The sequence below is a fragment of the Cicer arietinum genome, chromosome 5, assembly GCF_000331145.2.
Source record: "Cicer arietinum cultivar CDC Frontier isolate Library 1 chromosome 5, Cicar.CDCFrontier_v2.0, whole genome shotgun sequence".
Taxonomy (NCBI): domain Eukaryota; kingdom Viridiplantae; phylum Streptophyta; class Magnoliopsida; order Fabales; family Fabaceae; genus Cicer; species Cicer arietinum.
This window is the reverse complement of record NC_021164.2, coordinates 52,077,439-52,103,788: the sequence shown is the minus strand read 5'-3', so window position 1 is coordinate 52,103,788 and position 26,350 is coordinate 52,077,439. Positions and strand designations below refer to the sequence as shown.

The following is a 26,350-nucleotide window of genomic DNA, read 5'->3' as shown; positions in this document are numbered from 1 at the left end:
TCAAACTATTATGCACACATTAACATCTTAAGGGTCACGTTATACTTTTTTAACGAACTTATAAAAAATAATATTTGGGTAAGTGGATTATAACGTAAAAGTTAAAGTGGCTAATGAGATAAATAAAATGACTAAATTAAAAATAAATAAATACAACCTATAGAGACATAAAAGGGAATTGAGAAAAATTTAAAAGAGTAAATTTATTTTATGGTGTCAATAACTATTTTTTATTAACTACGTATGATAATTATGTTTACCGAAAGTCTAGAATTATGTTTATTATTAAAGAAATTATCAAACAACCTCGTAGTTGTCAAAGTTTAAACATTTTACTTACCTCAATAACCCTTCAATGGCTCAATATTCTCGAAAGCCAATTAAATAATACATTATTTAATAAATCTACTTTTGATTTTCATACCTATTTATCTTGTCGAATATATTCATATGTTTCACGATAATTAAATTCTTAGAAATTGTAGCAATGTTGAAAATCAAAGCTTTTAATTTGTGTTTCCTCAGTGCATTGTTTCTTTTATCTGTTGTGGCAACAGAGACATCCAAAGATGGTAAACAATATACATATAGTTATAATGTATTTTCAGACAATTACTTTCTTACTATATAATTAATTTAATAAATATTGTAATTTAATTTATTTGCAGGTTATGCAAAAGACTCAAAGAAAAAGGTTTTGGTAGATAAGCTTGATGGTGGCCGAACACCCATAGGTATAGAACCTTTTGATCCAAATAAGCCCATTAAAACAATGGAAGAAAAGATGAGGGACAAGGAAATAAAGCAGAAGCAAAAGGAAGCAAGCGTAAGGGCAAAGGCAAGGGCAAGGAGAAAAGCTAGGTTAAACGGAAGGGCAAAGGCAATGTCAAAGCTCTACGTCAAGGTCAAGGGCAAGGGCAAGGGCAAGGGCAAGGGCAAGGGTCAGAGAAAAGACCAAAGAGAGGAATAGATAAAACAAAAGGATGAAGGAAAAGAATAAAGGGAAAGGGTATGGGACAGGGAGAAGGCCAAGGCATTATTAGTTGTAAAAAAGATATATAAAATAAAGCATACACTATAATCATTGCAATGCAGTGATCTTTTACATACCATGTATAATTGTTTAGGTAAATTTATCTACATGATCATTTTTAATTTTTTTATAACAGATTCGCCTCTTTAATCTCATTTAGTTCCTTTATTTATTTTTCATGGACAACTAATTAATTATTTTTTATCAACATATGTCTAGATGAAAATCCATCTTGAATTATTGTTAATAATTTTAATATTTTACAATAGTTTTTATTAAAAATAATGCAATTCATGATCATCTTCTTTCAATAAATATTAGATTTACTATACCCATTAAACAAACAGCTTTTTAAAACTGAATCTAAGAAATGAGAATTCAAATTTATGATTATAAATGAACAAAGAGTAGAAATATGCCAAAACAAATATCCCATCGCACGAAATAAAATTATTCCCTTAAAAACTAAACGATTTAAATTTATGAAAGTCAAAGATTAAACCATTTGAATTTGTCAAAAAAAAAATGAATTGGTAAAGAAAATAATGTTATTCAACCAAATAAACTAAACAAAAGATCCAAGAACCGAAGGGTCCCCCAAACTTTTATAAAATATTTCGATGTTAGTATGTTATTATAATTTTTTATTTCTATATTATTTCTCAATGTTAGTATGTTATTATGTGGAATGTGTTATATTATAATTTTATATTTTATATATTTTTCTAAAAATAACAGTATTTTAGTGTTCACATTTTAAAATATTAGATTTTAGGCGAATTTACGTGCATACGTATGTTTGTAGTTAATTTGATATTTCCTTGTATGCTGATTAATGTTAAGTGTGCATACAATTATATTTAATTATATTTAATTATTTTTAAATTTATCTTATTTTAATTAATTATTTTACAAATAATTATCTTGAGATATTAGTAATATTATATTGATTTTCTTTATTTCTATATACACTAATAGAAAATTGAGTTTTTAATACAATTAGTTAAGTGTTTATGTGCCACCAGACTTAACAAGTAAGGCCGAATATATTTAAGTCGGTTGTGAGTTAAGAAAATAAGACGGTATCAATTTTGTAAATATATGAAGCACGGTTATATTAGCTACCGATTGAAGATAAAAAAATTAATATATCTCTTCTAACTCGTTTATTTACCTACTAAAATGCGGCGGTGACAATTTTGTAAATATTTAAAACTTATTTAACGCAATTATATTGATAACTGATTTAAAAAATGTAAAGAATATAAAACCATTTAGTCGTTTATCTTCTACCGTATTAACCACGTGCAACCTTTTTAACAATATTTGCAACCGCTGTTTTTACTCCAATTCACACCCATTGCCCAACCGAACTCAGTTTCATGTTCCAGATGTCTTCTTGACAATCGCCCAACTCTATTTCATCGCCATTTAAGATATGGTTGTTCAATTTATTGAATAATAAATTTATATGAATAATTTTTTATAATTTTCTACTCGTCGATCTATAACAATAATTTTGTGAAGTTGATAGAATGATTAGTATATATGGTCATAATTTCATTTGTTTGATTAACAATAATTTTTTACTCATTCATGTTCTTTGATTTATTGGAAGAAAAAAAAAATATGTCATAGAATAAGTGTATAGGTGTCTAGAAATTTTTACAACTTATTTTAAAAAAAATTCATATAAACAAAGGAAAATTTTATTGTTGTTAATTTTTAAATGGAATCAGTTATATTTTGAATAAATAAGAAATCATTATGGGATTTGCTATAGTTATACAAAACGGATATGGTACGATAATTTGTTTCATGGATGCAAGTACGTAATTTTTTACACATTGTTATTGATTGTATTTTTTTATATTTGTATGATAAAAAATTATAATTTGTTATTGATTGTATTTTTTAATGTTCATATGATAAAAAATTAGGATTCAGCCGATAATGATTGTGTTTTTTTTCTTAAGATATTTGATAACTCAAGATCAATTCACCCGGATCAAATTAAAAAAGTTCGAAAACGTTGTGTGGATTTTATTTTGAAATTAATTGAAGAAAATGACGATGTTAATATATATCTATTGAATATTGGTACAATGTGATTTTGTAATTTTGTTAATGGACATCTATTTATTTATTTTTTTCATCTTGTCAACATTAGTCGAAAATAGGATACATCATATTTGTACTCTATATTTTTTTGTATAAATACGAGACATTGTGATATTGTATATTTTGATTATTAGATGGTTATATAAAATTGTTATTGTAACTAGACAACTCTTATTTGAAATTTAATACGAAATATTGTATCCTATTAAGTCAATTAACTATATCTATTAAGTCAATTGATCAAAATATTCAACTTAAAAAGATGATGTGTTGTACTGAATTTATGATGAAGCTCTATTAAGTCGGTCCATGAAACGAGTTAAAAAACATGTTTTTTAAGTCGTTTGTTGTTAACTCGGACACAGAACCGACTTAAAATGCACATTTTAACCAACTTAAAAAGACAAAATTCTACTAGTGATAGTTTTTACGTTATGATGATTTTATACATATTCATTTTGATTTAGTAATTAATATAACTCGTTGATGTTTTATTTATTTATTTTATCATTTCGACTCATCTATAAAGATGATGTATTTTTATGTTATTATTTTGAAAAAATATTGTAGTAATAATTATAGTTACTATTTTGAGTATGAGAGTTTTGACTAAAATTATATTTAACTATGTTAAGGAAAAATAATATTATGTTAGAATGAGAGTTTTGACTAAAATTAGATTTACTAGAAAATGAATTTTTGACCAGGTGACTGTTTACACTCTTATTTTTTTACTTATGCATATTAATTTGAGCTATTACTAGTTGTACTTTTATTTCCTACACCCGCTGCCTCAGACTTTACTATCATGTGTTGGGCCTTACAGTTTTACTCTTGTACCTCTCTATATTTGCTATCTACACCACTCATTTTGCAATTAAAAAAATAAAAATTGAAAATCAGAAGATGGAAGCGAAACAATTTTTCTCTCAAATTCATTCCCACCAATTCTTAATCATTTGAATCGATCTCAATCTCTGTCCACACAAAATTGGCCACTAAATCCATTTTTAGTGTCAATTTTATCAATCGTGGCTCTGTTTCATAAAAACCAATTGTTATTGATTGTATTTTTTTATATTTGTATGATAAAAAATTATAATTTGTTATTGATTGTATTTTTTAATGTTCATATGATAAAAAATTAGGATTCAGCCGATAATGATTGTGTTTTTTTTCTTAAGATATTTGATAACTCAAGATCAATTCACCCGGATCAAATTAAAAAAGTTCGAAAACGTTGTGTGGATTTTATTTTGAAATTAATTGAAGAAAATGACGATGTTAATATATATCTATTGAATATTGGTACAATGTGATTTTGTAATTTTGTTAATGGACATCTATTTATTTATTTTTTTCATCTTGTCAACATTAGTCGAAAATAGGATACATCATATTTGTACTCTATATTTTTTTGTATAAATACGAGACATTGTGATATTGTATATTTTGATTATTAGATGGTTATATAAAATTGTTATTGTAACTAGACAACTCTTATTTGAAATTTAATACGAAATATTGTATCCTATTAAGTCAATTAACTATATCTATTAAGTCAATTGATCAAAATATTCAACTTAAAAAGATGATGTGTTGTACTGAATTTATGATGAAGCTCTATTAAGTCGGTCCATGAAACGAGTTAAAAAACATGTTTTTTAAGTCGTTTGTTGTTAACTCGGACACAGAACCGACTTAAAATGCACATTTTAACCAACTTAAAAAGACAAAATTCTACTAGTGATAGTTTTTACGTTATGATGATTTTATACATATTCATTTTGATTTAGTAATTAATATAACTCGTTGATGTTTTATTTATTTATTTTATCATTTCGACTCATCTATAAAGATGATGTATTTTTATGTTATTATTTTGAAAAAATATTGTAGTAATAATTATAGTTACTATTTTGAGTATGAGAGTTTTGACTAAAATTATATTTAACTATGTTAAGGAAAAATAATATTATGTTAGAATGAGAGTTTTGACTAAAATTAGATTTACTAGAAAATGAATTTTTGACCAGGTGACTGTTTACACTCTTATTTTTTTACTTATGCATATTAATTTGAGCTATTACTAGTTGTACTTTTATTTCCTACACCCGCTGCCTCAGACTTTACTATCATGTGTTGGGCCTTACAGTTTTACTCTTGTACCTCTCTATATTTGCTATCTACACCACTCATTTTGCAATTAAAAAAATAAAAATTGAAAATCAGAAGATGGAAGCGAAACAATTTTTCTCTCAAATTCATTCCCACCAATTCTTAATCATTTGAATCGATCTCAATCTCTGTCCACACAAAATTGGCCACTAAATCCATTTTTAGTGTCAATTTTATCAATCGTGGCTCTGTTTCATAAAAACCAATTGTGTTTCTTTCGTTTGGCGAGCTATTTTTGGCCAATTCCAATCACCACATTTGTCGTCTCAAAAAAATGGTATATTTTTTGGATTCCTCTTGTCGAAACCTTCAAGAAGAACTACTCAAGAAGAACTATCGTTTTTGGCACTTAAACGAGTCGGTGAGACTTTTTTTTTATAGTTATTCTCATCGTTGTGAATTTGAGATGAGAATATTGAAGTAAACCCATAGGTGGTGAAATAGTTGTGGTTCCAATTTGTGTTTGAGATGACGATCTTAATGGACTATCATAGGCCAACGAGGGAGCAAAGAAATATTTGAAAAAATTGAAGTGGAGACTATTTTATCATAATATAAGTAGGGTCTGACAAGCCTAATAATTTCGTGGAAGTACAACTGAATGAGCTTGATCGTGGCAGTCTGCTATTGAGCCTTAATGCAAAATTGTTAAACTTTGGAGATATTCAGGTGGAAAATTCCTAGGTGACTAAGAGGTAGCACTCCAAATATCAACATCTACCATGCAACACACATTTACCTCGACTGTCGCATATATGAGTCTTAGGTTGTGTTGAGGGTGAAGTAGTAATGTCGATTTTCACGGAATGGGGGTTTGAGTAAATGTTCCTATTTAAAAATTCCTGAAAAACTTAACGATTTAACTCAAGAATGATCTTGGTTAAGAAAACACGAAACGGAGAACGTTCTTGGTTTTTACCAAAAAACGGAGAACGTTCTTGGTTAGCTTGAAAAACAGAAATTTAGTTTATGTTTTAATTCAAGTAATCAATCAAGCTTAATAAATAAGGAGATAAGAGAAATAATACCACACAAGGATGTATCCTGGTTCACCCAATTTGGACTACGTCTAGTCCTTACAGCTGTGTGTTTTTCTACTAAGTGTTTAAAACAAAGAACCTTCTTAGTTTTACAGCCCCTAATTCAGATCAACCTTGATCTGTTACAAGCTCTATCTTTTTCTACCTAGAAAGAGATTTCATCAATTCACCTATCAGCCTTGATAAGATTTCAAATAATCGATTCAAACTATATTAAACTCTTATAGTGTGAGTTTTACAATAATGATGAGATTGTTTTGAAATAATCTTAGATGTCTCAACTCTTATTTGAGATACAATTCTTTACAAAGAATTCAGTACAAAAATAAAAAAGTAATATGTATAATTAGAACTGAATCTTTCTTTGAGAAAATGAGAATTTCAAGTATATGAATGTGAATGATTTGTAAAACTTGATAGCATTTGAACTTCTACAATGTTCCTGAGCATTGGCCTTTCTTTTATAGGTGTTTTGGTGCATTTAATGATACTCAAAAGAGATGTTGGTAGTGCTCTATCTTTTTTACCAAAACTAATATATGTGAATAAAAATATTCAGCCTTTGAATACGTTTTGAAATATGTTTCACTGGGCTGGTTTATTCGTTCTTGATCAAACTTATCTTGTGTTTAATGATCCTTTATGATTCACATAAATCTTTTGATGCTAAATCTTTGACCAAGAAACTCAATTATGTTCAAATCAGTTTGGAGAATGATGATGAACTTCGGCAGAGATAAGGAGATTGATACTGAGCTTCTGCAGAATTGTGGAGATTGAAAATCGATCTGTACTTTCAGTTTTGTACTTTCTGGAGATTGATGATCAATCTTGAGGTTCAATGTTTGATCAATCTGAATGACTTCCTGATCAATCTGGAAAACTTTGTACATATCAAGATTGGTTAACTTTCTTGACAATTAAGCTGGTGAAGGTTCATACTTATTTTAACTTGCTTGACTCATGAGCTTTTATCTTAGTGATTCGAATGTCTTATATGACTAGAATGGATCCTACTTGTTCCTTACCAAGTAATGATAACGTTAGCATCAAATTCAGAGGCAAAATCTTTTCTAAACTAGTGGAGATTGATTGATCTTGAGGCTGTGATGATCAGTCTTGATCTTGGAGAACATTCTTCATTTTATCTAGAATATTCTTGTTTCTTTATTTCTTCAGTTTTTATATGATGTATTTGCTTTGCTTGATTCATATCTTTGAATTAATTCACTCAAAAGCACAAGTTACATTAACATAACATTTTAGAATCATAACATCCTAGAAACACTTGTTGCACAGAAAAAGTTGAAGAAAGTTTTCGGTAATACACATTTTTCAATTATGTATCAGAATTTTTTTTTTTTTTCGATAAATACTTTATCTACCGGAAAACTTGTAAAAAATCTCTCGAAAGCACTTAGTGTACCAAAGTTCTTCTAAATAATTTTTCAGAAGTTATTGGAAAATTTTTACCTACTGAAAATATTTTCTACTTGCTCTAGAAATCATGAAATGGAAAGAAAAAAAAAGGTGATTTTGAATTTTGTAAAACAGTAAATAAAAAATATGATATTTTTGACATTTTCATAAATTTGTAGGAATATAAGTATAAAAATGAAAATATAAGATAAATTTTTCTTAAGGTTATGTTTGGATTGATGGTACAAGATGAATTAGGATAAAATAGAATAAAATAAGTTTATGTTTCATTGTTTGAATTGCCAAAAAGAGAATAAAATATAATAGAATACAATATAATTAAATGTATTTCATCATATTCCATCACTTACTCTCACAATTGCTCCCCTCCAATTTAAGAGCTATGAATTTAAGAGGTATGAGACAGAATCTCTTTAAAATATTCACCTCATCTTAAACCATCCATACAATGGGGTGAATGTTTTACTATATTCTACTCCACTCACTCAATTTCATCTTCTTGTTCTTGTTGTTCCGTTCCATTATGTTCATTTTAAAATATCTAAAGATATCCTAATATTCGTTCCATCCTAAAATATTTCAAACAATAGAGAAGATGTTTTATAAAAATGAAGCACGTGTCATTAAACAGCACAACATTTTGGTGCCTTAATCAACTCACAATCTTTACATTTTGGATAAATTTAAGGCTTATTGAGAATATAAAGATATTAATTTTTGAGTTTAAAAGAATATAAAAGTGAACAAAATACTCATGCAATTTTAAGATGGATTTGGGTGAACAATTTTTCTAAGTTTAAGGATGAAAATGAAGATTTTCTGGGTTTTTTTTATAATAAAAACCATTTTAAAAAAGAAAATTATCAATAATAATTCTAGTTGGCAAACCAATAAAAAAACTTGTGAACACACACTTTATAATAAAAGATCTAAATAAAAAATAAATGTATTACAACTAAATAAAATAAAATAAAAATTCCGACGTAATTCTGCCAAAAATTAATAGTATAATTTGATCTATTCTCGAAGACACCCGTACCCACCTCACACGTACACTTCTATAAATAAATTGATAAACAAGAAAATGTTCTCAAGAACAATAGTGTATACATACAAAATGGTGCCAAGAAGATTTATGATTATTTTGTTTTAAAATAACAAATGAAGATGATTTATTAATTATTAATTAGTACTAGTAGATGATTAGAGCATAGAGATATCAATTGTTATCAAAGGACATCAATAGTATTTCATTAAAATAATGTTACTTTCTAACTTATTTAAGACTAATTTGTAAATTTTATTTATTTTTCACTAATGATTCGAAATTGAACCGACATCTGAAATGAATGAGGGTTGAATAGAACTATAACACGGCAACATAAAGCAACAACAGAAATGCCATTATCCAGCAAGAAATACATACATATCCACCCTTAGAAAATAATGAACGATTCGTGAGAGCTGATATCAAATTCTCTCCAGCAACCAATCTTTGATCCATGTTCTCTAACATACAAGAAGCTACATCTGTTCACACACACTTATTCGCCTTCACTTAGTATAGGTACTATGAGCGGTTTCATTTGTGCCAGATATACAATCGCCCACCTGATACAACAAAAAAAGGAGAGACCAAGGTGAGCATCATGATAAAACAAGACATTATATGGCTAATTATAAGTTTATAAATATGTTAATGGAAAATTATGGAAAGAACAATCAAATGCCTCTGTTTGATCATTCCATATAAAGGTCAGCTCATCTCCACCTCCACCATCCCCCTTTAAAACCTCTGTACATACTGTCAGACATCATTTGTTCATCATATTTTGTCACAAGCTTCTTGTGGATGATTAATTGGTCATTATCTAGATACAATTACAAAAGGACATGTTATGATATCGGAACATCAAAACAGTGAACATGGTGGTGATGGTCCACTTAATTCCCAATTCCTCATAAATCACAATGACTTTGACTAGAAGTAATAGCAACATCATTAACTAAACTGCATCGCTTTTATAAGGTTCATCCATCCTTCTACAATTACTTTGTTTTAATGAGAGCTGCTATACAGTATGTTTGATATTGTTGGAAATGAAAGGAACAAGGAATCATGTTGAAAAGATAACAAAGTAGGAATACAAATGCTCTTCTTAACTAACTAGTTAATCCCTATTTAACCATACTCTGATATCTGTAATGGAACCCTCAAAGTTGGCAATGGTAACCATATATAGCCAGCTTTAAGTGAAAAAAGAATAAAACGCTTCCATTTTTTATTACATGAAGAAGAAAAATTGTAACAGTAAACAAAGCCCAAATTATTACATGAAGAAAAATTGCAACAGTAAACAGTAAAAATTGCCACCATCAAAGAAGGCATCACAGAGTACCATGAACCAGTATTTTTTTTCCCACTATGGTGGCAAACCAAAGACACTGTAAGAAGCTTAACCAACTAAGTAGTTCCTAACAAACAAACTCTGACGATAGCTAACTACTTAATCCTTATAACCATATACTAATACCTGTAATCTGTATCAAATATTACTAAAAATACACACTGTAAAGAATGGCTATGGAAAACAAACTGCTTCAACAGCATTAACTACAATGAGTACTGAGTACATGTCAAGCCTGTGAGTTTGAAGTTAATTCATGGCCAAGAATAGCATGCCATTTATTATTTTCTTTCTAATTATTAATCAATAAATGCCTTATCTATTTGCTCTAATTCCTTAATTGACTTGATAAAAACTACAAGAAGAATGACTTTCAAATGGGACTTACATCATCCAGCAGCATATTGTTGCAGTAATAACCAGAGTAAGGTGAAATCTGCAACAAAATAAGAGATTAGAAACATGTCATGGATATTATACACATATCAGTAATCAAGAAAAGATACACAATCAATGTATGCATGTATGTGTATAAATTTTCAGAGCGTATTGGCATCAGTAAATCTTTGAATACACAGCTTTACAAAACACAACAAGAAGCTAGCATTAACAGTTGATGAGACTATATCAACTATTAATGAGCAGTTGACAATAACTACAGCGAAGATGATGAAGCAGGCATTCCTAAAATAGATAATAACTGACGCCTGAAGTAATGAATCCCTATAAATTCTTAGCAGCTTTACACATGAAACAATGCTAGACAGTTTTAGAGTTAACAATAATACTGGCCATTCTTCCAAGTGCATCTTAACTATGTCTAACTATATATGTCATTATTTTAACTTTACTTCTATGCAACAGTACAAGACACCATTAATCTAATTAAATCATCCAAAATCTTTAAAGTTTTAAGCAGTAGCTGTATGCACAATAGTAGAAAAATAAGAAATGGACCTCTCAATATAATCCTTGAGTTGTTGAAATCAAAAGGTTCAGCATTACTAGTCTAGTTTAATGGGGATGCCTTGTCAGTTAAATTATTTTTACACTGCCATCCAATGAAAACTCACCATCTTGCCACATAAGTCAACTAACCGGCAACAGCATTTAAAAATAACTGCAAAATCCTTTATTCTCATGTAACGTGTGTTCCCTATTCTCAAATTTTTTATACATTTAAAAATAAAACTCCCATAGAAATCCAAGCAACAAACTCATTCTAAAACAATGATGAGATAACCCTATTAACACAAATCAACATTTTCAGAGTTCAGAAGCTCAAAACGAAGCAAATCATAAAATTCGTACTATACTCCAATTAACTGCAGACTATACTAATTCATCAACTGCAGTATCTCTCGAGATTAAATCGGAATCATATATCAATAAACTGAGAACACACAAAAAAAAAACAGAAAAACAAATCGAAAAAACGAAGATCAGAAAGAAAAAAAAAAGCATTACAGATTGGTAGAAGGTCCTCTGTTGCAGCAAATTCTGGTGCAGAGGCACGCGATGATCCCAACCACAAGGAAGATTAGTGATGTTATCAAGAAACCCATGCCGATTCGTTAATTCTAGATTCCGATCAGAGAAAACGAATTCCTACGGCGAAGATGAAATCAAAAAAACAACAGTGCAAAATTGAATAATTTTTCAACGAAAATTTGTTACCGAGAGAGAAAAGAAAGCAGAAACAGAAAAGAAAAATTACAAAAATGAAGAGAAAAAAAAAGTTAAGAATTTTGTTACCTCTGGACACTGAAGCAGAGAGAGATCTCACAGTTCTATCGCTTGATCACCTTCGTTGCATATACGTGTTGTCCATTTTCTGATTTACAATAACTGGGCTTGGGCCCATTGACATGAAAAATGCTGCTATTTAGATTATTGGGCTTTAAAAGCTACACCTTCAGTGTTTACCTATACACCTCGTATCTTTAAAAAAATGTTTATTTTCAAATAATAACACCCCCTATCATATATTTTACTTTAAATTTATACACTAAATTTTAAAAAATAAATAAATAAAATTTCCTCCGGTTCTGAAAAATGAGGGGTTGCACTTGCTCACCTTGTTCCAATGTAGGTTTGCACTTCTTGCATGAATGCATGTGCCTGATGCCATGCCAGCACCAGTGAGCACCACTAGAGTTGGGGTTTGGATCATCTCCACCAAACCCTCTTAACATCTCTCTCCACCAAACCCTCTTAACATCTCTCTCCACCAAACCCTCTTAACATCTATCTCCACTCTCTATCTCTTTATCAGAAAGATGGTGCATAAGCAAACAAGGAGAGTGCAAATAGCAATTTCCCTTGTTGTATCAGCTCATCCGCGCAAATAGCAAAATCACGTAGTTTGCCATAGTAAACAATCTTAGTAGTTCATTTAAAATCAGATGATTCAAATTACACGTCAATAAAATTAAGTATAAACAATGTCAACCGTCGATTTTAAATCCAATGGTCCTAATCTGTTACAACGTCCTACTGTAACAGCAAAAAAATCTAAATTCATCGATTGGCTAATAATTCGGAGTTTATTACAAGCTCAACCTTCTCAAAGTAAAATTTAACATGGTCAATTCTCCAAATCAATAGGGGGAGCATCTAATAAATACCCACAAAACCCCAAATCGATTTAGTATTAAGTTTTTTTTATTATGCACATTGTTTGATATCAATTAAATTTAACTTTTAGTGATGTGTTGCATATCACTAAATATAGAGAAGTGTTAGAAACACCCTTTTTTTAACATTCACTATCTTATTTGATAAATTCAATATAAGTCACACTTTAAAAATAGATCCTACATAGAGTGGTGGGATCCTTATGAATTTTTAATTTAATGAAAAAGTGAATATTATGATGTGTGTTGAAAAAAGTATGTTCCTAACACTCCAAAATAAATTTTAAAAGTATATGAACATAGAACTTACATGCAAACTACTCAAACCCCACCCCTACCCCTATCGAGTCACCAGTAATCTAATCCAAGTGGTTTTGAGATTTTGTTATACTATTTCTACACTGAGTACATTTGAATTCCACATGAAAATGTAACACATTAGCTGTAGGCATTAAAATGGAAGCTTCTATCATCAAAATGCAGAGTAACAACCTATATACATACTCATTCCTTTGACAAAAATGCTACGAGTATTACACTGACCCTGAGTCACAAACCATGCCAATAGCCAACTTTTTGAAGAGTTTGTAAAAGCATTCTATATATTCGAGGGACGAGGCCATAACCGGAAAGATACCTAAATCAAGCTTAAAGATCTTTACAGATACAAAACTACATAAAAAACGGGTTAAGAGAACCAATAAGCTAAAAGAAGAGCTTTCGTGGGGATGCTTTAGACGCAACTGTTGATGAAAAGTTTGAGGTCTTGAGAAGAGGGGACTTTTGGTTGCTTTCTTGGCCTCCAGGTAATCTGTCAAGAAGCTTTGCAGCCCTTGGATCTGTTAGTAGCATCTTTTGGAAGGACTGTGAGAAGCCAGTTGCAATGATAGTCACATGAATCTCACCATTGTAGCGATCGTCAACAACGGCCCCAAATATAATATTGGCAGAAGGATCGGCTAAACTTGTCACAACCTATAAAAATTACTAGTTTAGAAAAGGGATTCATATGTTTTTGACAAAGGAATGATAAGATGATCTTTCAACAAGTCTGATAAAATGAAAGTACCTGAGACACTCTATTCACTTCCTGCAGAGTTATGTCTTTTCCTCCGGTAATATTGTACACTATCCCAGTGGCTGACTGAATAGATGATCCAATTAAAGGTGCCAAAGTAGCCTGTTCTGCAGCTTCTTCTGCACGATTTTTACTCGACGAAACACCTACTCCAAGCATTGCAGTTCCAGAGTCTTTCATCACAGCTTTTACATCAGCAAAATCCACATTTACAAGACCAGGTATCTGTAAAAGGAAAGGATAATCCAAAATCCTAATAAATGTACTGATGTTAATTAAATGTTCAATGATGATGTAGGAGAAATCACTCAAATGACTTTTAAAAAGTAGGTAGAGAATTATTCAGGTACTTAATGAAAAAGCTCTTATTTTCTTTTCAATCTACCAATGTAGTGGGATAAACTAAACATTCTCACATTACAGTGACCGGATAGGAAATATCAATGAATTATTAATGAACTCACAGTTATGATGTCTGATATTCCCTGTACTCCTTGTCGTAGTACATCATCGGCAAGACGGAAAGCATCCTGAAGAGGGGTCTGCTCATCGGCTATGTCAAGCAGACGGTCATTTGGAATCACTATAAGTGTATCCACGTTTTTCTGCAGCTTTTCGATGGCTTCTAGAGCCTGAAATAATGACATTTTCAGCCACTCAAAGTATCCTCATAGCAACCCAAAATATCTTGGAAGAAAGAAAAATAAACATCAAGCAATTAATGAAAAAAATATTATTAAGGTTCAATCATAAGATGGATACAACTCACGATTACTGAAACTGGGTATGAATGAAAACAAAAAAACAAAAAAAAAAGAGGAAAATTCAAGTTTTTCTAGCATACTAGAAGCAGTGTTAAGTAACATTTGAAGTAGCATCTACAGAGTGTACTTCTAAGTTACAACTACAGAAAGAAATGACACATACCTGCAAGGATCTTTTGCGTCCTTCAAAACTGAAGGGATAGGTAACAACACCTACGGTCAAGTAACCAGCCTCTTTTGATATTTGGGCCACGACAGGGGCAGCACCAGACCCCGTTCCTCCACCCATACCGGCAGTTACAAACACTAAATCTGAGCCATGAAGAGCATTAGCAATAGTTTCTTTAGATTCCATGGCAGCTTGTTCCCCCAAAAGTGGATTACCACCAGTACCTGCATCTCTATCAAGCAATTTGAATCAAATGCCACCAAGGAAATAAAGCTACACATACATACACAAATCACATAATGATCAACATATAAGCAAGTTCCAATTGAGCACAATGCAGAAAGAAATCTCGAAGGCACAGAAGGAGAGTGTCCGACCTAATCCACGAGTCAGGAGTTCTCCAATTTTGATAGGGTTCTCAGCAGAAGAATGCAACAGTGCTTGAGCATCAGTATTTATAGCATAAAAGTCTACACCCTGATTAAAAAAATAATAAAACAAAATGTTTCAGAATTAAACATTAGCAATATAACTTAGATGCAATTCAGTAGCACAACACCAATGATTCCTAAAATGCAACCATGATAAAAACATCTCCCAAAAACAGAAACAAGATGCTAGTAATATACTCTACACTCTAATTTCAACAATCTCTCTTCTATTTGTTGAAATTCAAATGGAATCCACCATTTGCCCATTGGAACCACGTCCAAAAGGCAAAAGCACAATTACACCACAATTTGAAAACGTAGCTTCACAAACAAACACTACATACATAATTCCAAACAAGCACTACATGATTTGCATTCCACATAAATTTAGTGAAAATCATATAAATTTAAACAAAATGAGAAGCGCGCATTTTATAGCATTTCTTAGATTAGATAAGCAAACCCACCAAAGTCATCATAATTGCACATGATTCATATATAAAAAACAAAATGACCCATTAACAGATATACCAAAAACAATGAATAAAAAACAAAACTTTATCAGTAATTACAAAGAGAAAGGAATAAAGGAAAAACCTGTAATCCGCAACCAATCATGCGGTTAACGGCATTGTTACCACCACCACCAACACCAACAACCTTAATCTTAGCATTGTCTATGGATGAAAAGGAGCAGTTAACCGGCCTAAAACGTCGTCGCGGGGATTCGGTATTGCTTGTTGTTAATATAGGGTTCAGTGAAATACAGTTTCTGACAGCGAAAGAGGAAGAAGAAGAGAGTGCAGTGTGAGAAATTGGAGTGGGAATGGAAGAGGATGAGAGTAGCTTATTGGGGGTTTTTAGGGAAAGCATGGCTAATTTAGGGTTCAGGGTTTTAGGGTTAATTTGGAATGGAGAAATTGGACATGAATTGGAAATTCAGAGTTTTATTAGGAGAAGTTGAAAATTGAGATGAGTTTCCATGTGATGGTTCATTTGAGACGAAAAGGGGCTATAGTAGAAGAAACACAGCAAGGACACTCATACAAAGTTTGGTCAAAAAATAACTTTTCTTTTTTTATGAGAAAAAAAAAATTGGCCAAAACATATATAGATTAAAGAGGAAAAAAAATTGGCCAAAAGATATATAGATTAAAGAGAAAAAATATTATGAATCAGTTTTAGATTGACATTTAATAGAAATCATTAATTTCATCATTCCACTATATAATTTTTATTTTTTATTTTTTTATTAAAATTTATATAATTATAATTTCTATCATAAAATAATTTCTCAATTAATAATTTGTATAAAATTCAAACCATGCATGACCTTCGAGGAGTTAGACTGATAGAATATATTAAGGTTCAACTCCACCTTCTAATAAAATTAACAGTTTTAAAAAAAAAACTTTAAAATAAATCTATCTATATATTAAGAGCTAAAATAGTTTTAAAAAAAAATGACAAAAAAAATTATAGAAACATATATTACAAAAATGAAAAGCAATAGTTTCTCAAAAATAATATAATAATTGAAAAATTATTTAAAGATTATTTTAAATAAAAAATATTTTGAATAGTTTCTCGCAAAAATTATTTTTGATAATTAATTATTTAAAAATAATAATTGTCATTACAATAAACAAAACACAGAATAACTTCTCCTTTTTAACAAATATTTTACAAATTATTATGAAATACCCACAAAAAAAAATAATTATATGTAACAAATGAACTTTAAATCATAAAAAAGAAATAAAAATGCAATAACTCTTTTATCCATTATTTTCTTTAACTCAATATCCGTTATATTTTATAAAACAAAACTTTTGTACATAAAAATATTGTTTTTGTGCTAGAAAAAAAAAATTGTGTTACTTAGATTATAAGTGAACGTTCAATTAACTCATCTTATTTATTTATTTTTATCAAATCTTAACATCCAATAGTATAAAATACATAACCGAATTCTGATTGCCCACGGGACGGACGAGCATTCACCTAAAACCATTGTCTTCTTTCTCAACATGCCAAAAATTTCAACTTACAGTGGTGAGTAGTAACTAACTTAAGTTTTTAAAGTTTTCTTCAGTTGTTTTGTGTCTCACAAAACAAGTTATTTGCTTTTTATTACAGCAAATAAAAATGAAAAGCTCTTATTTAATATGATATTAAATAAAAATCAAGGCATTTGAATTTACATTATAATCAAAAGATGATACAATCTATGCTATAAATAAATCATCTAAGACAAAAACAAACAAAAAATCCACACTTTTGAATGATAATAGAGACTAAAATACAGATAGATTTATAATATTCTATACTAGCTTCTAATTTATTCGGCCACAAGTCACAGAAACAGTGACCAAGTTACATGCACTTTCACATGCAAAACAAATACAAATAATACAGCTTTGTTTTACAAAAACACAGAGGTTGCATGTGTTGGTAGAAATGAGAACAAACTTTCTCCGAATAATTCAGACAATGGTTGCAGCAATTGTCCTGCATCTATCTCATCCTTCCAAGCCTGAGCTAGAATAGAAGAGGAAGCTTCCTTCCATTGTTGACCTTCAACCTCTCTCCGTGCAGTGTTTTCGTTGGATAATTGACGAACCGATGATGATGACATGGCAATGTTAGAATTGGAAACCCCCATCATGTTGGAAAATCCACTTGTTGAGCCTTGCATGTTGTCGACTGACATGGAATTCATTGGTACCAGCGCACTGCGACCACCATCTGCGGCCATTTTCCTCCGTGCATATTGCGGCTGCAGCATTAGATTGACGCTGCTGGCTTTATGTTTAACTTCATTAATGAGCCAAAAAAACTTCATAAATTAGAGTGAAGATATAGCATTACCGTCAAAGATTAAGAACATACTTAAAGATTACTTTTGACAGTGCTCCTAATAAGTATCAGTTACTAGTTTGTGTCATCAAGAAGAAAATGTTTTCCATTACCCGTGCTTTCAGATATATAAAAAAAATATGTAGTATATTTAATGTGTCTATTTTATGTATAGATGTACCTAAAATTAAAATACCCCTTTGTATATTTTATATAATTTTCTTATGCTTTTGTGTGTATATATAATTAACATTGACTTCTCATACTTAAGACAGATAGTGGTATTAATTAAGGATTTATTTGGAAAGAGTAATAAATATATCTAGTAATTAGAAAAGAGGTTTATATTTACAATCTTTTCGTCAAAAAGTGTTTATAAAAAGGGACGGAGGAGTGATGGTTAGCTTCAAGAGAGCGAGAGAGCCATATCAGACATCAATCATCCTAGGGAATGCATATAAACTTAACTAAACAAAAATAATTCATTCCAGAGAAGAGGTTTATTGCTTCAAAGACTTTTTTTTGGACAAGAATTGCTTCAAAGACATCAATACAATTCATTATTATGCATAAAAATAAAGTCATACTTGATTTTACAGTCATTCCTTTTCCATCGCCTCTTGAAGTAGCCCGAATTGGAGGAGAAAGCAAACTGCTGAATGTTTTGACCTTTTCATGCATAGTTTGACCTACTGCACACTGAAAGGTTTATGACTTCACTAATTAGGCAAAAGATGTTCAGAATAAACAAATAGATTCATGCATGATCAAAACTATGTTTGTTGCCACTTCATTGAAGGAAAAAATGTTTGTCAAATTCAATGTGAAAACATATCATTGGATATCGGCATAACTTTCTTTTTGGGAGGTGTCAAAATTAAACTCAATAACAAAAATTACAACTCACCAGCAAGGCTCCGTAGACTTGCCATGCCTCTTGCCTTTTGATTTCATTTTTTTGCTTCTCAAGTTGCATTTCTGGCTCAAGAAGATGCAAATATGGCTCGATATTTGGAAGTATAAGCAAGCGAACCTACTCAAATGGAGGAGCATTGTGAATTAATTGGCATGCATAATTGGATAGTCTAAATCACAAAGGACAAAAGTCACTCATGAACTCCAAAGAAGAAAAAGTAAAGGTTTTAAACAGTGATATGTGTTAACAGATGCATAGATTTGAAATAGTAAAACCATAATATATCCAGGAAAAAAAAAGGAAGAACAGCTTTTCGTTATTGTCTATAAGAAGTAATTAGATGGTAAAAAGAATGCATGCTTGTATTAAAACTAATCATAGCTATCTTCATTAATTTATTGTCCTCAAAGACAATCACATAATGAGACCAATTTTATAACCACAAGCCGTTATCTAACAGTCCGTCTGGCTAATATTAAAAACACAGGATATATACCAGTCTTGATCCAAGAGCTGCTATTCCTTTAATTGCACCATAGTGTTGAGGTAAAGCTTTTGTAGGGTCCAAGAAAGAATGAAGAAACGTCTTTGTCACACGTGGCTGAAGATTGTGATACATATGCCCAAATCTGTACAATTCAGACTAGGAACATAAGAACTCAAAGAATATATATAAATGATGTATACAAGCTTAAAATTTCTTATTCTTCAATAATTTTAATTTTGATATATTTAATATCGCTCACACACACAAATACAAGTAACAGCCTCAACAGCCAGCATTAACATTAACCATATTGCACATCATTCAACTATTCAAGTGGACCTTCTCAGTCTCATTTCTCTTTTTTGTACAATTACCTCAAATATGCATTGAATTTCCATTTAAAGAAGTCAAAAGAGCTGAGAACTATCAAGTTGAATAATAAATGAATGAGCTCAGATATGATTATACTCTTATCATCTGTAGAGAGAAGGTCCACACCTTTTGCATATCAAAGCAACAAGATTAGCACTGAAGTCCCTAAGCTCCCAGTGATTATCAGACAGTCTGTTTCCAATTGTTTGTGCAACAATGCAAGTAATGATAGGTGGCATCAATTGGTGTAACTGATAGAGTTCATCAAAAAATTAGATAGAGACTGAAACTCTGAAGTTGATGAATTTTAGACACAGTCAATTAAAATAGCACCATACTCACATAAAGTTCTATGTGTATGTGAGGATTTTGCAAAAGGCTCCGCATAAGGCGCATCAAGGAAAATAAAATATTTATATTATTTAAACTCCGTGACACCTGATATGACAAGAGGGAAAAAGATAAAAATGAGTACTTAAAAGTATATTTTGCACCATATATAGGAGCTTTAACCAAAAAAATGTAATAGATATAAATACCTCATCAGCAACAAAGCGTGTGAAATAAGGAACCAAAGGATGGAGTCCTGAGTCAGTTGTCAAGGTAACCAATGCTCGTCTAAAAGTTATGGAGCCAGGCTTATTTAAACAAAGTTCAATTATTTTTTCATAGTAAAGCTGTACAAGAAACAAAGCACATTAATATTGATCAATAAATAAGAAACTACAAAATAATAATGCATCCCATATCATGTGTATACCTGAAGTTCCATCGTTATTATATGTTTAACAGGTAATTTGACATCAACAGGAAGCGCGTCTTCCTTATATTCAGTTTTTCTTATCTCAGAGGGAGCTGCATGTAACATAAAGCAAAACTGTCAATAGTTGGAAAATCAAACTTTTCTAATCATACACCTCATAGTAACTGAAACAAAATAAAAAGGAATGGAATCATGCAAATGACAATATAAAATTCACGCTAGTTATAATCTTCAATACTATATATAGCAAGTAAGCTGAATAGCCAGAAATTAATAATTATGATATGAACTATGCAATGAGGATGGGTGATCCCAGTGTACTAAGGAGCACTTAATATAAAAAATTACCTTCAACTGGAGCGTTTTCAGGAATTGCAGGTTGCACACCTTCAATAGCCAACCAATGACTGGTAATTGATGTATCAAGGGGCACTTTCGGTAAAGCTGCTTCAACCACCTATTCAAATCAAGAAAAATAGTGAGAAAATCACATCGGGAAGCAATTCTTCAACTACTTCAATTAGAACAAATAGTCTAGAAGTACCTACAAAATTCTTACATCTTTAATATCCACATCCTTGTCATCAATGTAGAACAAATCCTTGTGCCCAGCAGCTCTTTTGAACCGCAGAGGATCATTAGAGGCGAAACCATATAACGGCTGATACATAAAGACAAATAGAAACAGAAACAATACAATCAAAGATAAAAACTAAAATAGGAGGTAGCTCAAAAAAGAAACTAAAAGTTTCAAGTAGGCAATTCAGTTGGTGAGCTAAGCGACACTGAAGGAGTTTTAAGCAGGAGGTCCCAGGTTCGAACCCTAGAAATTAACATAATCACTAACTTACTAACATTTGTTTATCAAAAATTAAAAAGATAAAAACTAAAACATCTTAAACTCAAAACTAACAGAAAATTGATGACACCTTATCAAATAAAAAGTTAAGCAAACACATAACAGTAAAGCAGTGTTTTAAATAAATGTTTGGGCCTGAATGGTTCTCTTAACTCCATAAAAGATTTGGCTCGTTGTATTTTAACATTTCGGATGTCATGTTTCGGTGGCTTGTATATTTGCCATCAATTCGCTATCTTGATTGGTTGTATCTCCCTTGTTGTGGTTGTTCTTGACACATCTTGTGCTTTGAATAACTCTTTTTAATTCAATTTTATTTTGGCTTTTTCAAAAAATAAAAAGTCGGCGACATAACAGTTTTTGCGTTGCCAAAACTGCAACTCAATCAAGGCCGCATTTGACTGCGATTCTCTGCAATATCAAGAACTGCGACATGATCGCGACCGCTATTTAAAACCCTAACATAAAGAAAAACAAAGTTACCTCTAAATTTCTCAATGCAAGAGCAGTATCAACATCATCAGCAGTAAGAAAAGTTCTCATAGAATGGCGCATGCATTTTATCGACTCCTGAAAATTTCATAAATAAACACACACACAAAGAGAAAAGGGGTTAATTAATCATTTAAATTAAAGATGAAAAGTTGAAAATTTGGGAAAAGATTTAAAGAAGAAGAATATAATACCTGCATGATTTCGCGAATGCGATACTCGAGATCGGGGGCGAGAGCGAGGGCAACATCGGAAGATAAATTGGTGATGCCAATGGTTTGTGCAATGACTTCAATTGTTTCCTTTGGAATCACACTCATCTTGATTTCAATCTTTGATTAAAATTGAATTAACAAAAAAACATGTTTAGGAGGGTGTTAATTAATGAATTGAAGGGCATAGTAACAAAAAACTCGCAGCGACAAAGGGTTTTGGTGTTTGAATTAGTAGGATTCAATTCAAGTATAGCAAATTACCATAGCCAAAACTTACTAGGTTTTCCCACGCTATTGAAGTCGATGCGATTCTTTAGATGTTAAAGGTGGTTTAGTTTTTCCGCTTTTTTTGGAACTAATATTTGATATAATTTTTCCTAAATATTTTATTTTTATTTTTTGATTAAGTTGATATATTTTTTTAGTCTAATAGTTATTCACTCAAAATATAACATAAATTATCTTTGCCATATAGATAGAGATTTATACTGTTTTTTTTAATAAAAAATTACACATTATTTTTATTGGAAATAAATGTTAAACTAATTATCTATAATATTTAATTCAATAAAAAATATCAATATTATTAAATTGAATATCATTTGGATTCGAACTCAAGATTTCTTAACTATATGCGAGTTTCTTTGTTTTATATTTTTTTCATATTTTCTTATAAGAAAAACATTTAATGGAAGTATTCCAAACCATCTAGAAAATATAATCTGAGTTTAATTATCATGATAAAAAAATTTACATCACAATTATTTAAGAATGATAATAAAAAAAAATTACATCACAATCGTTCAAGAACAATATGATTTTAGAAAAAGTTATAATAAAAGTCAAACATTTCTAATTATTTAAGTTGTCATTGATTGGCTTTTATACATATGAATCAAATTTATATATATGAGAATTTTGAATATGAATTTTTGAAAATATTTAACAAATAAATTAAAATAAAATAGAAAGAGAAAATAAAAAGTTGTGTATTTGAGATTAATATATATATTTTTATTGTCATATCATTTAATGTGTTGAAAGTATATAACTTGTCATACTCTTTAAAGGATGTGATAACACATCAATGAATGCATGTATAATTATTTTACTCATAATATCTATAAATTAAATTTATATTAGTATAAATCAAACTCTAAATTAATTAAGACCATTTTCTATGAACGGAATTACCCCATAAAAATTATGGACAATTACTGCAATACCGCAATTTTTATTTATTTATTGAGTCTTAAATATTATTTAATAAAAGTTTGTAGGTTAGTGATTAATATACGATAATTATAAGTTTTGTGTCTATTGTTTTGCAACAATTAATCAATTATTTAATTTGGATCTTAAGTTCTATTTATCATCGAATTTTAAATTTTAAAAACAATTATGATTTTTAAGAATAGTTAAGGTTGCTTTTAGCCCTTTGAAAGGTTGTCATCTATGTGAAATCAATTTTGAACACTTGCAAATTCACAATTTTGTCAATTTTAAATTGTTTTCAATTTCATTTGTTGCTATAGAATCGTAAAAAATTTAGGAACTATATATCTATAGTTTGTGGTTGTTTTAGATTCAAATTATTTTGAAAATTTGTATTTTCAATCGATTTCTACCATTCTTCTATAGAATGTATTTTTTTTAACTCTTGTTATGGTTGAGTTATTGGTTTTGGGACAACTAAGATATCTTATTTTCAATCCTTTCATTCAATTGTTGTTGGCTTCTTTCATTACCTCCGCATGCTAGTAACAATGTTTCAAACGCCCTTCCTCCTCCTCCACGATATTGATTTCTTCCTCAACTATATTCTTGAATAATCTACATTATGAAGAATAGTGACCATAGTTCAAACAAGTATAGGAACAAGTTTTAGATTTACATGTTAGAACCAAAGAGATTGGTGAATGTCCCTTAGTAATGTTGATGATAACTTTTAACTTACAATCAAACAATTTATCTTGTTATTTAATAAAGCCAGCTAAGTGTATACAAATGGTAAGAAAAGTCACTGTGTAAACGTGACTAAAAGCAAGCCAAATTTAAAGTTAATAAAAGCAAAAGATGATGAAATTGTATGCCTTTGGTTGAAGAAGGAATCTTAAAAAGAACCATTTAATCCAACCAAAGTAATTATGCTTCAAAAAAGAGCATCTAGTAGTTCATAAGAAAATGTGCATATGATAATCTTGAAGAAGTGTTCGTTTGGTAACAACTTGAAAGATGATAATTTGAAATGATCAATATAGTCTCCATAAGAACTGAAAATATCATTTGATAAAATCTTTGTCTAATTAAAGTTTAAAGACAACATTTGTCATCTCATAGAATAAAAAAAGTCAAATTCAAATTTCAATTAACTTTATTTGGAATCGTACATTTATAGTTTGTATCAATACGAACCAATTGTCACCTCTTAGGGAAAGGCTAGTCAACAAATTTATTACAATTTGCAAGGATAAATTTGTTTCACAATATTAATGGGAACAATTCCTAATCTTGTTTTGAAGCATAATTCATAATCTTATTTGGATAATAACAAAGGGTATTTTGTTGGAACAATTTAACGCATTAATATTTTAATTAAGTGTGTAGTTCCAAGATTAATTATTTGTGTAGGATATTATGTTATATCATCTAATTGTTATTTCAATACAAAGGAACACCAAGACTCTGCTTCTATGCTCTACATTTCTAAGTCAGATGATATGTGTCTTTGTTGGTGCAAGCAAGTGTCTGATTCAGTTGCTTTTGAAGAAGCAATCGATCGTCTGATTCAGTTGCCTCTGAAGTAGTAAGCAAACGTCTAACTTAGTTGCCTCTGAAGATGCAAGAAAGCATCTAACTCAATTTCCTCTGAAGAAGCAAACAAATGTCTAACTCATTTGCCTCTAAAAAAGCAAGTTGATCAGTTGCCTCTAGAGATGCAAGCAAGTCTCTGACTAAGCTGCCTCTGATGACTACATCAAGCGTCTGATTCTTTTGTCTTTGAAGAAAGTCAAACAAAGTCAACGCCTTTGATAAAGTCAGTGACACTAAAAAAGTCAACGAATATAATAAAGTCAACATTCTTATGAGAGTAAATTATCTAATGACAATTAATCCTTTGAGAAGACAAGTTATGCGCATCCTCTAATTATCATCCAAAATCTGAACGCTTCAATGGTCTGTAAGACAATGCTCTATTATTCTATCTTCTAATCTCATGTCGCTCTGCTTCTTTTGATTTCATTCAAGTTACAAGGAGTGATTTGTGGAATTCAGTTCTAACCTCAACGAATAAATTTATCTTCAAGTGTTCAATTGCTAAAACCCATGAAAATACATATTGTATTTCTGAAAGAAAGTACATAGGTCTTACCTAAAGGATACAAACCTTACCATAAAGAACTACATGTTTCTTTACTTAAGAATGCAGGGGAACGCACCACAATTACACGCAACACAACTAACACTACAACATTTTACGATCATTCAAAATTATCTAAGTGCGATGAAAGAAAAATCTGAAAGTAATACGTTGTAAATAAACTATTGAGAGAGATTTTTCAGAAAAAATCCAATCTCATTCATTTTTAACCTAGCCCAATAATAGATTTTTTCCTCAATAGTTTGTAGGTGCAAACTAGAAGTTGAGAAGACTTAACTAGTTGAGGTTAAATGTTGTAATTTAGTTTTAATTATTTGAAAAAATCTTTCTAGATGAAGGATCTGGACGTAGCTATCAGTTTGGTGATGAATTAGTATAAATCTCCGTGTGATTTACTTTTTTGCTTTGTTTATTCAATATGAGCTTTTCAATTACCAAATTTATAGAAAAAATTATTAAAAATTGTAAAACATAATTCAAATCCTCCTTTTTTGTGTTTTTTTCAACCTTCAGTGCTAGCGAGTTCAAATCCACACTATGATTGTTGATTGGGAGATCTCTCTTCATCATATTCTTTGGAAGTGTAATGATGTGCGACTTTCTTGCTAAGATTGGAGCGACTACAACGAAGACTTTGATTACGTTGTAGGAAATCCGAGTAGGCAATTTATCTTTGGTCTTTTTGACAAATGCTTTAGAGGTTTCTT

General features: G+C 30.3%; 3 protein-coding genes and 1 long non-coding RNA gene across 5 annotated transcripts; 1 reads left to right on the top strand and 3 right to left on the bottom strand.

Moving 5' to 3' along the window:
* The first annotated feature begins 482 nt into the window (after window positions 1-482).
* LOC105852141 (uncharacterized) lies at window positions 483-1,188 on the top strand. Its single transcript, XR_012162913.1, has 2 exons — window positions 483-572; window positions 669-1,188. It is a non-coding gene; the product is annotated as an uncharacterized lncRNA (long non-coding RNA).
* Window positions 1,189-9,035: 7,847 nt separating this feature from the next.
* On the bottom strand, window positions 9,036-12,085 carry LOC101503076 (V-type proton ATPase subunit e1). Its single transcript, XM_004500062.4, has 4 exons — window positions 11,976-12,085; window positions 11,688-11,828; window positions 10,609-10,656; window positions 9,036-9,423 (listed from the first exon to the last, which is right to left on the bottom strand). The coding sequence occupies exons 2-4, from the start codon at window positions 11,783-11,785 to the stop codon at window positions 9,357-9,359; spliced, it is 213 nt and encodes a 70-aa protein (XP_004500119.1). The 5' UTR covers window positions 11,786-11,828; window positions 11,976-12,085; the 3' UTR covers window positions 9,036-9,356.
* A 1,216-nt stretch (window positions 12,086-13,301) lies between these two features.
* LOC101502762 (cell division protein FtsZ homolog 1, chloroplastic-like) lies at window positions 13,302-16,372 on the bottom strand. The gene is made up of 6 exons (XM_004500061.4): window positions 15,896-16,372; window positions 15,245-15,344; window positions 14,862-15,091; window positions 14,399-14,566; window positions 13,926-14,159; window positions 13,302-13,831 (listed from the first exon to the last, which is right to left on the bottom strand). The coding sequence occupies exons 1-6, from the start codon at window positions 16,169-16,171 to the stop codon at window positions 13,562-13,564; spliced, it is 1,278 nt and encodes a 425-aa protein (XP_004500118.1). The 5' UTR covers window positions 16,172-16,372; the 3' UTR covers window positions 13,302-13,561.
* Window positions 16,373-17,560: 1,188 nt separating this feature from the next.
* LOC101502025 (transcription initiation factor TFIID subunit 6-like) lies at window positions 17,561-22,649 on the bottom strand. Of its 2 annotated transcripts, none has more exons than XM_004500060.4 (13): window positions 22,539-22,649; window positions 22,241-22,378; window positions 22,038-22,124; window positions 21,255-21,356; window positions 21,044-21,152; window positions 20,693-20,787; window positions 20,472-20,609; window positions 20,275-20,370; window positions 20,059-20,183; window positions 19,570-19,702; window positions 19,065-19,190; window positions 18,745-18,856; window positions 17,561-18,115 (listed from the first exon to the last, which is right to left on the bottom strand). In XM_004500060.4, exons 2-13 carry the CDS (start codon window positions 22,364-22,366, stop codon window positions 17,724-17,726), a joined length of 1,641 nt encoding a protein of 546 aa, XP_004500117.1. In that variant the 5' UTR covers window positions 22,367-22,378; window positions 22,539-22,649; the 3' UTR covers window positions 17,561-17,723. The 2 variants fall into 2 exon arrangements, with proteins under 2 accessions (XP_004500117.1, XP_027190644.1); XM_027334843.2 differs by having other exon boundaries at window positions 22,523-22,615.
* Window positions 22,650-26,350: the final 3,701 nt, after the last annotated feature.

What these genes read in the sequence shown, in the direction of transcription:
- LOC101503076 (XM_004500062.4), bottom strand. Translation starts at nt 11,785, where the DNA reads ATGGGTTTCTTGATAACATCACTAATCTTCCTTGTGGTTGGGATCATC. An exon ending in AGAGGACCTTCTACCAATCT is followed by an intron (nt 10,657 to 11,687) that starts GTAATGCTTTTT and finishes ATTTTGTTGCAG; the next exon opens with ATTTCACCTTACTCTGGTTA. An exon ending in ACAATATGCTGCTGGATGAT is followed by an intron (nt 9,424 to 10,608) that starts GTAAGTCCCATT and finishes TTGTTGTATCAG; the next exon opens with GTGGGCGATTGTATATCTGG.
- LOC101502762 (XM_004500061.4), bottom strand. Translation starts at nt 16,171, where the DNA reads ATGCTTTCCCTAAAAACCCCCAATAAGCTACTCTCATCCTCTTCCATT. An exon ending in ACTCCTGACTCGTGGATTAG is followed by an intron (nt 15,092 to 15,244) that starts GTCGGACACTCT and finishes ATAGAGATGCAG; the next exon opens with GTACTGGTGGTAATCCACTT. An exon ending in GACGCAAAAGATCCTTGCAG is followed by an intron (nt 14,567 to 14,861) that starts GTATGTGTCATT and finishes TCATTATTTCAG; the next exon opens with GCTCTAGAAGCCATCGAAAA.
- LOC101502025 (XM_027334843.2), bottom strand. An exon ending in GCATTCGCGAAATCATGCAG is followed by an intron (nt 22,125 to 22,240) that starts GTATTATATTCT and finishes TGAAATTTTCAG; the next exon opens with GAGTCGATAAAATGCATGCG. An exon ending in TAATAACGATGGAACTTCAG is followed by an intron (nt 20,610 to 20,692) that starts GTATACACATGA and finishes TTTCTTGTACAG; the next exon opens with CTTTACTATGAAAAAATAAT.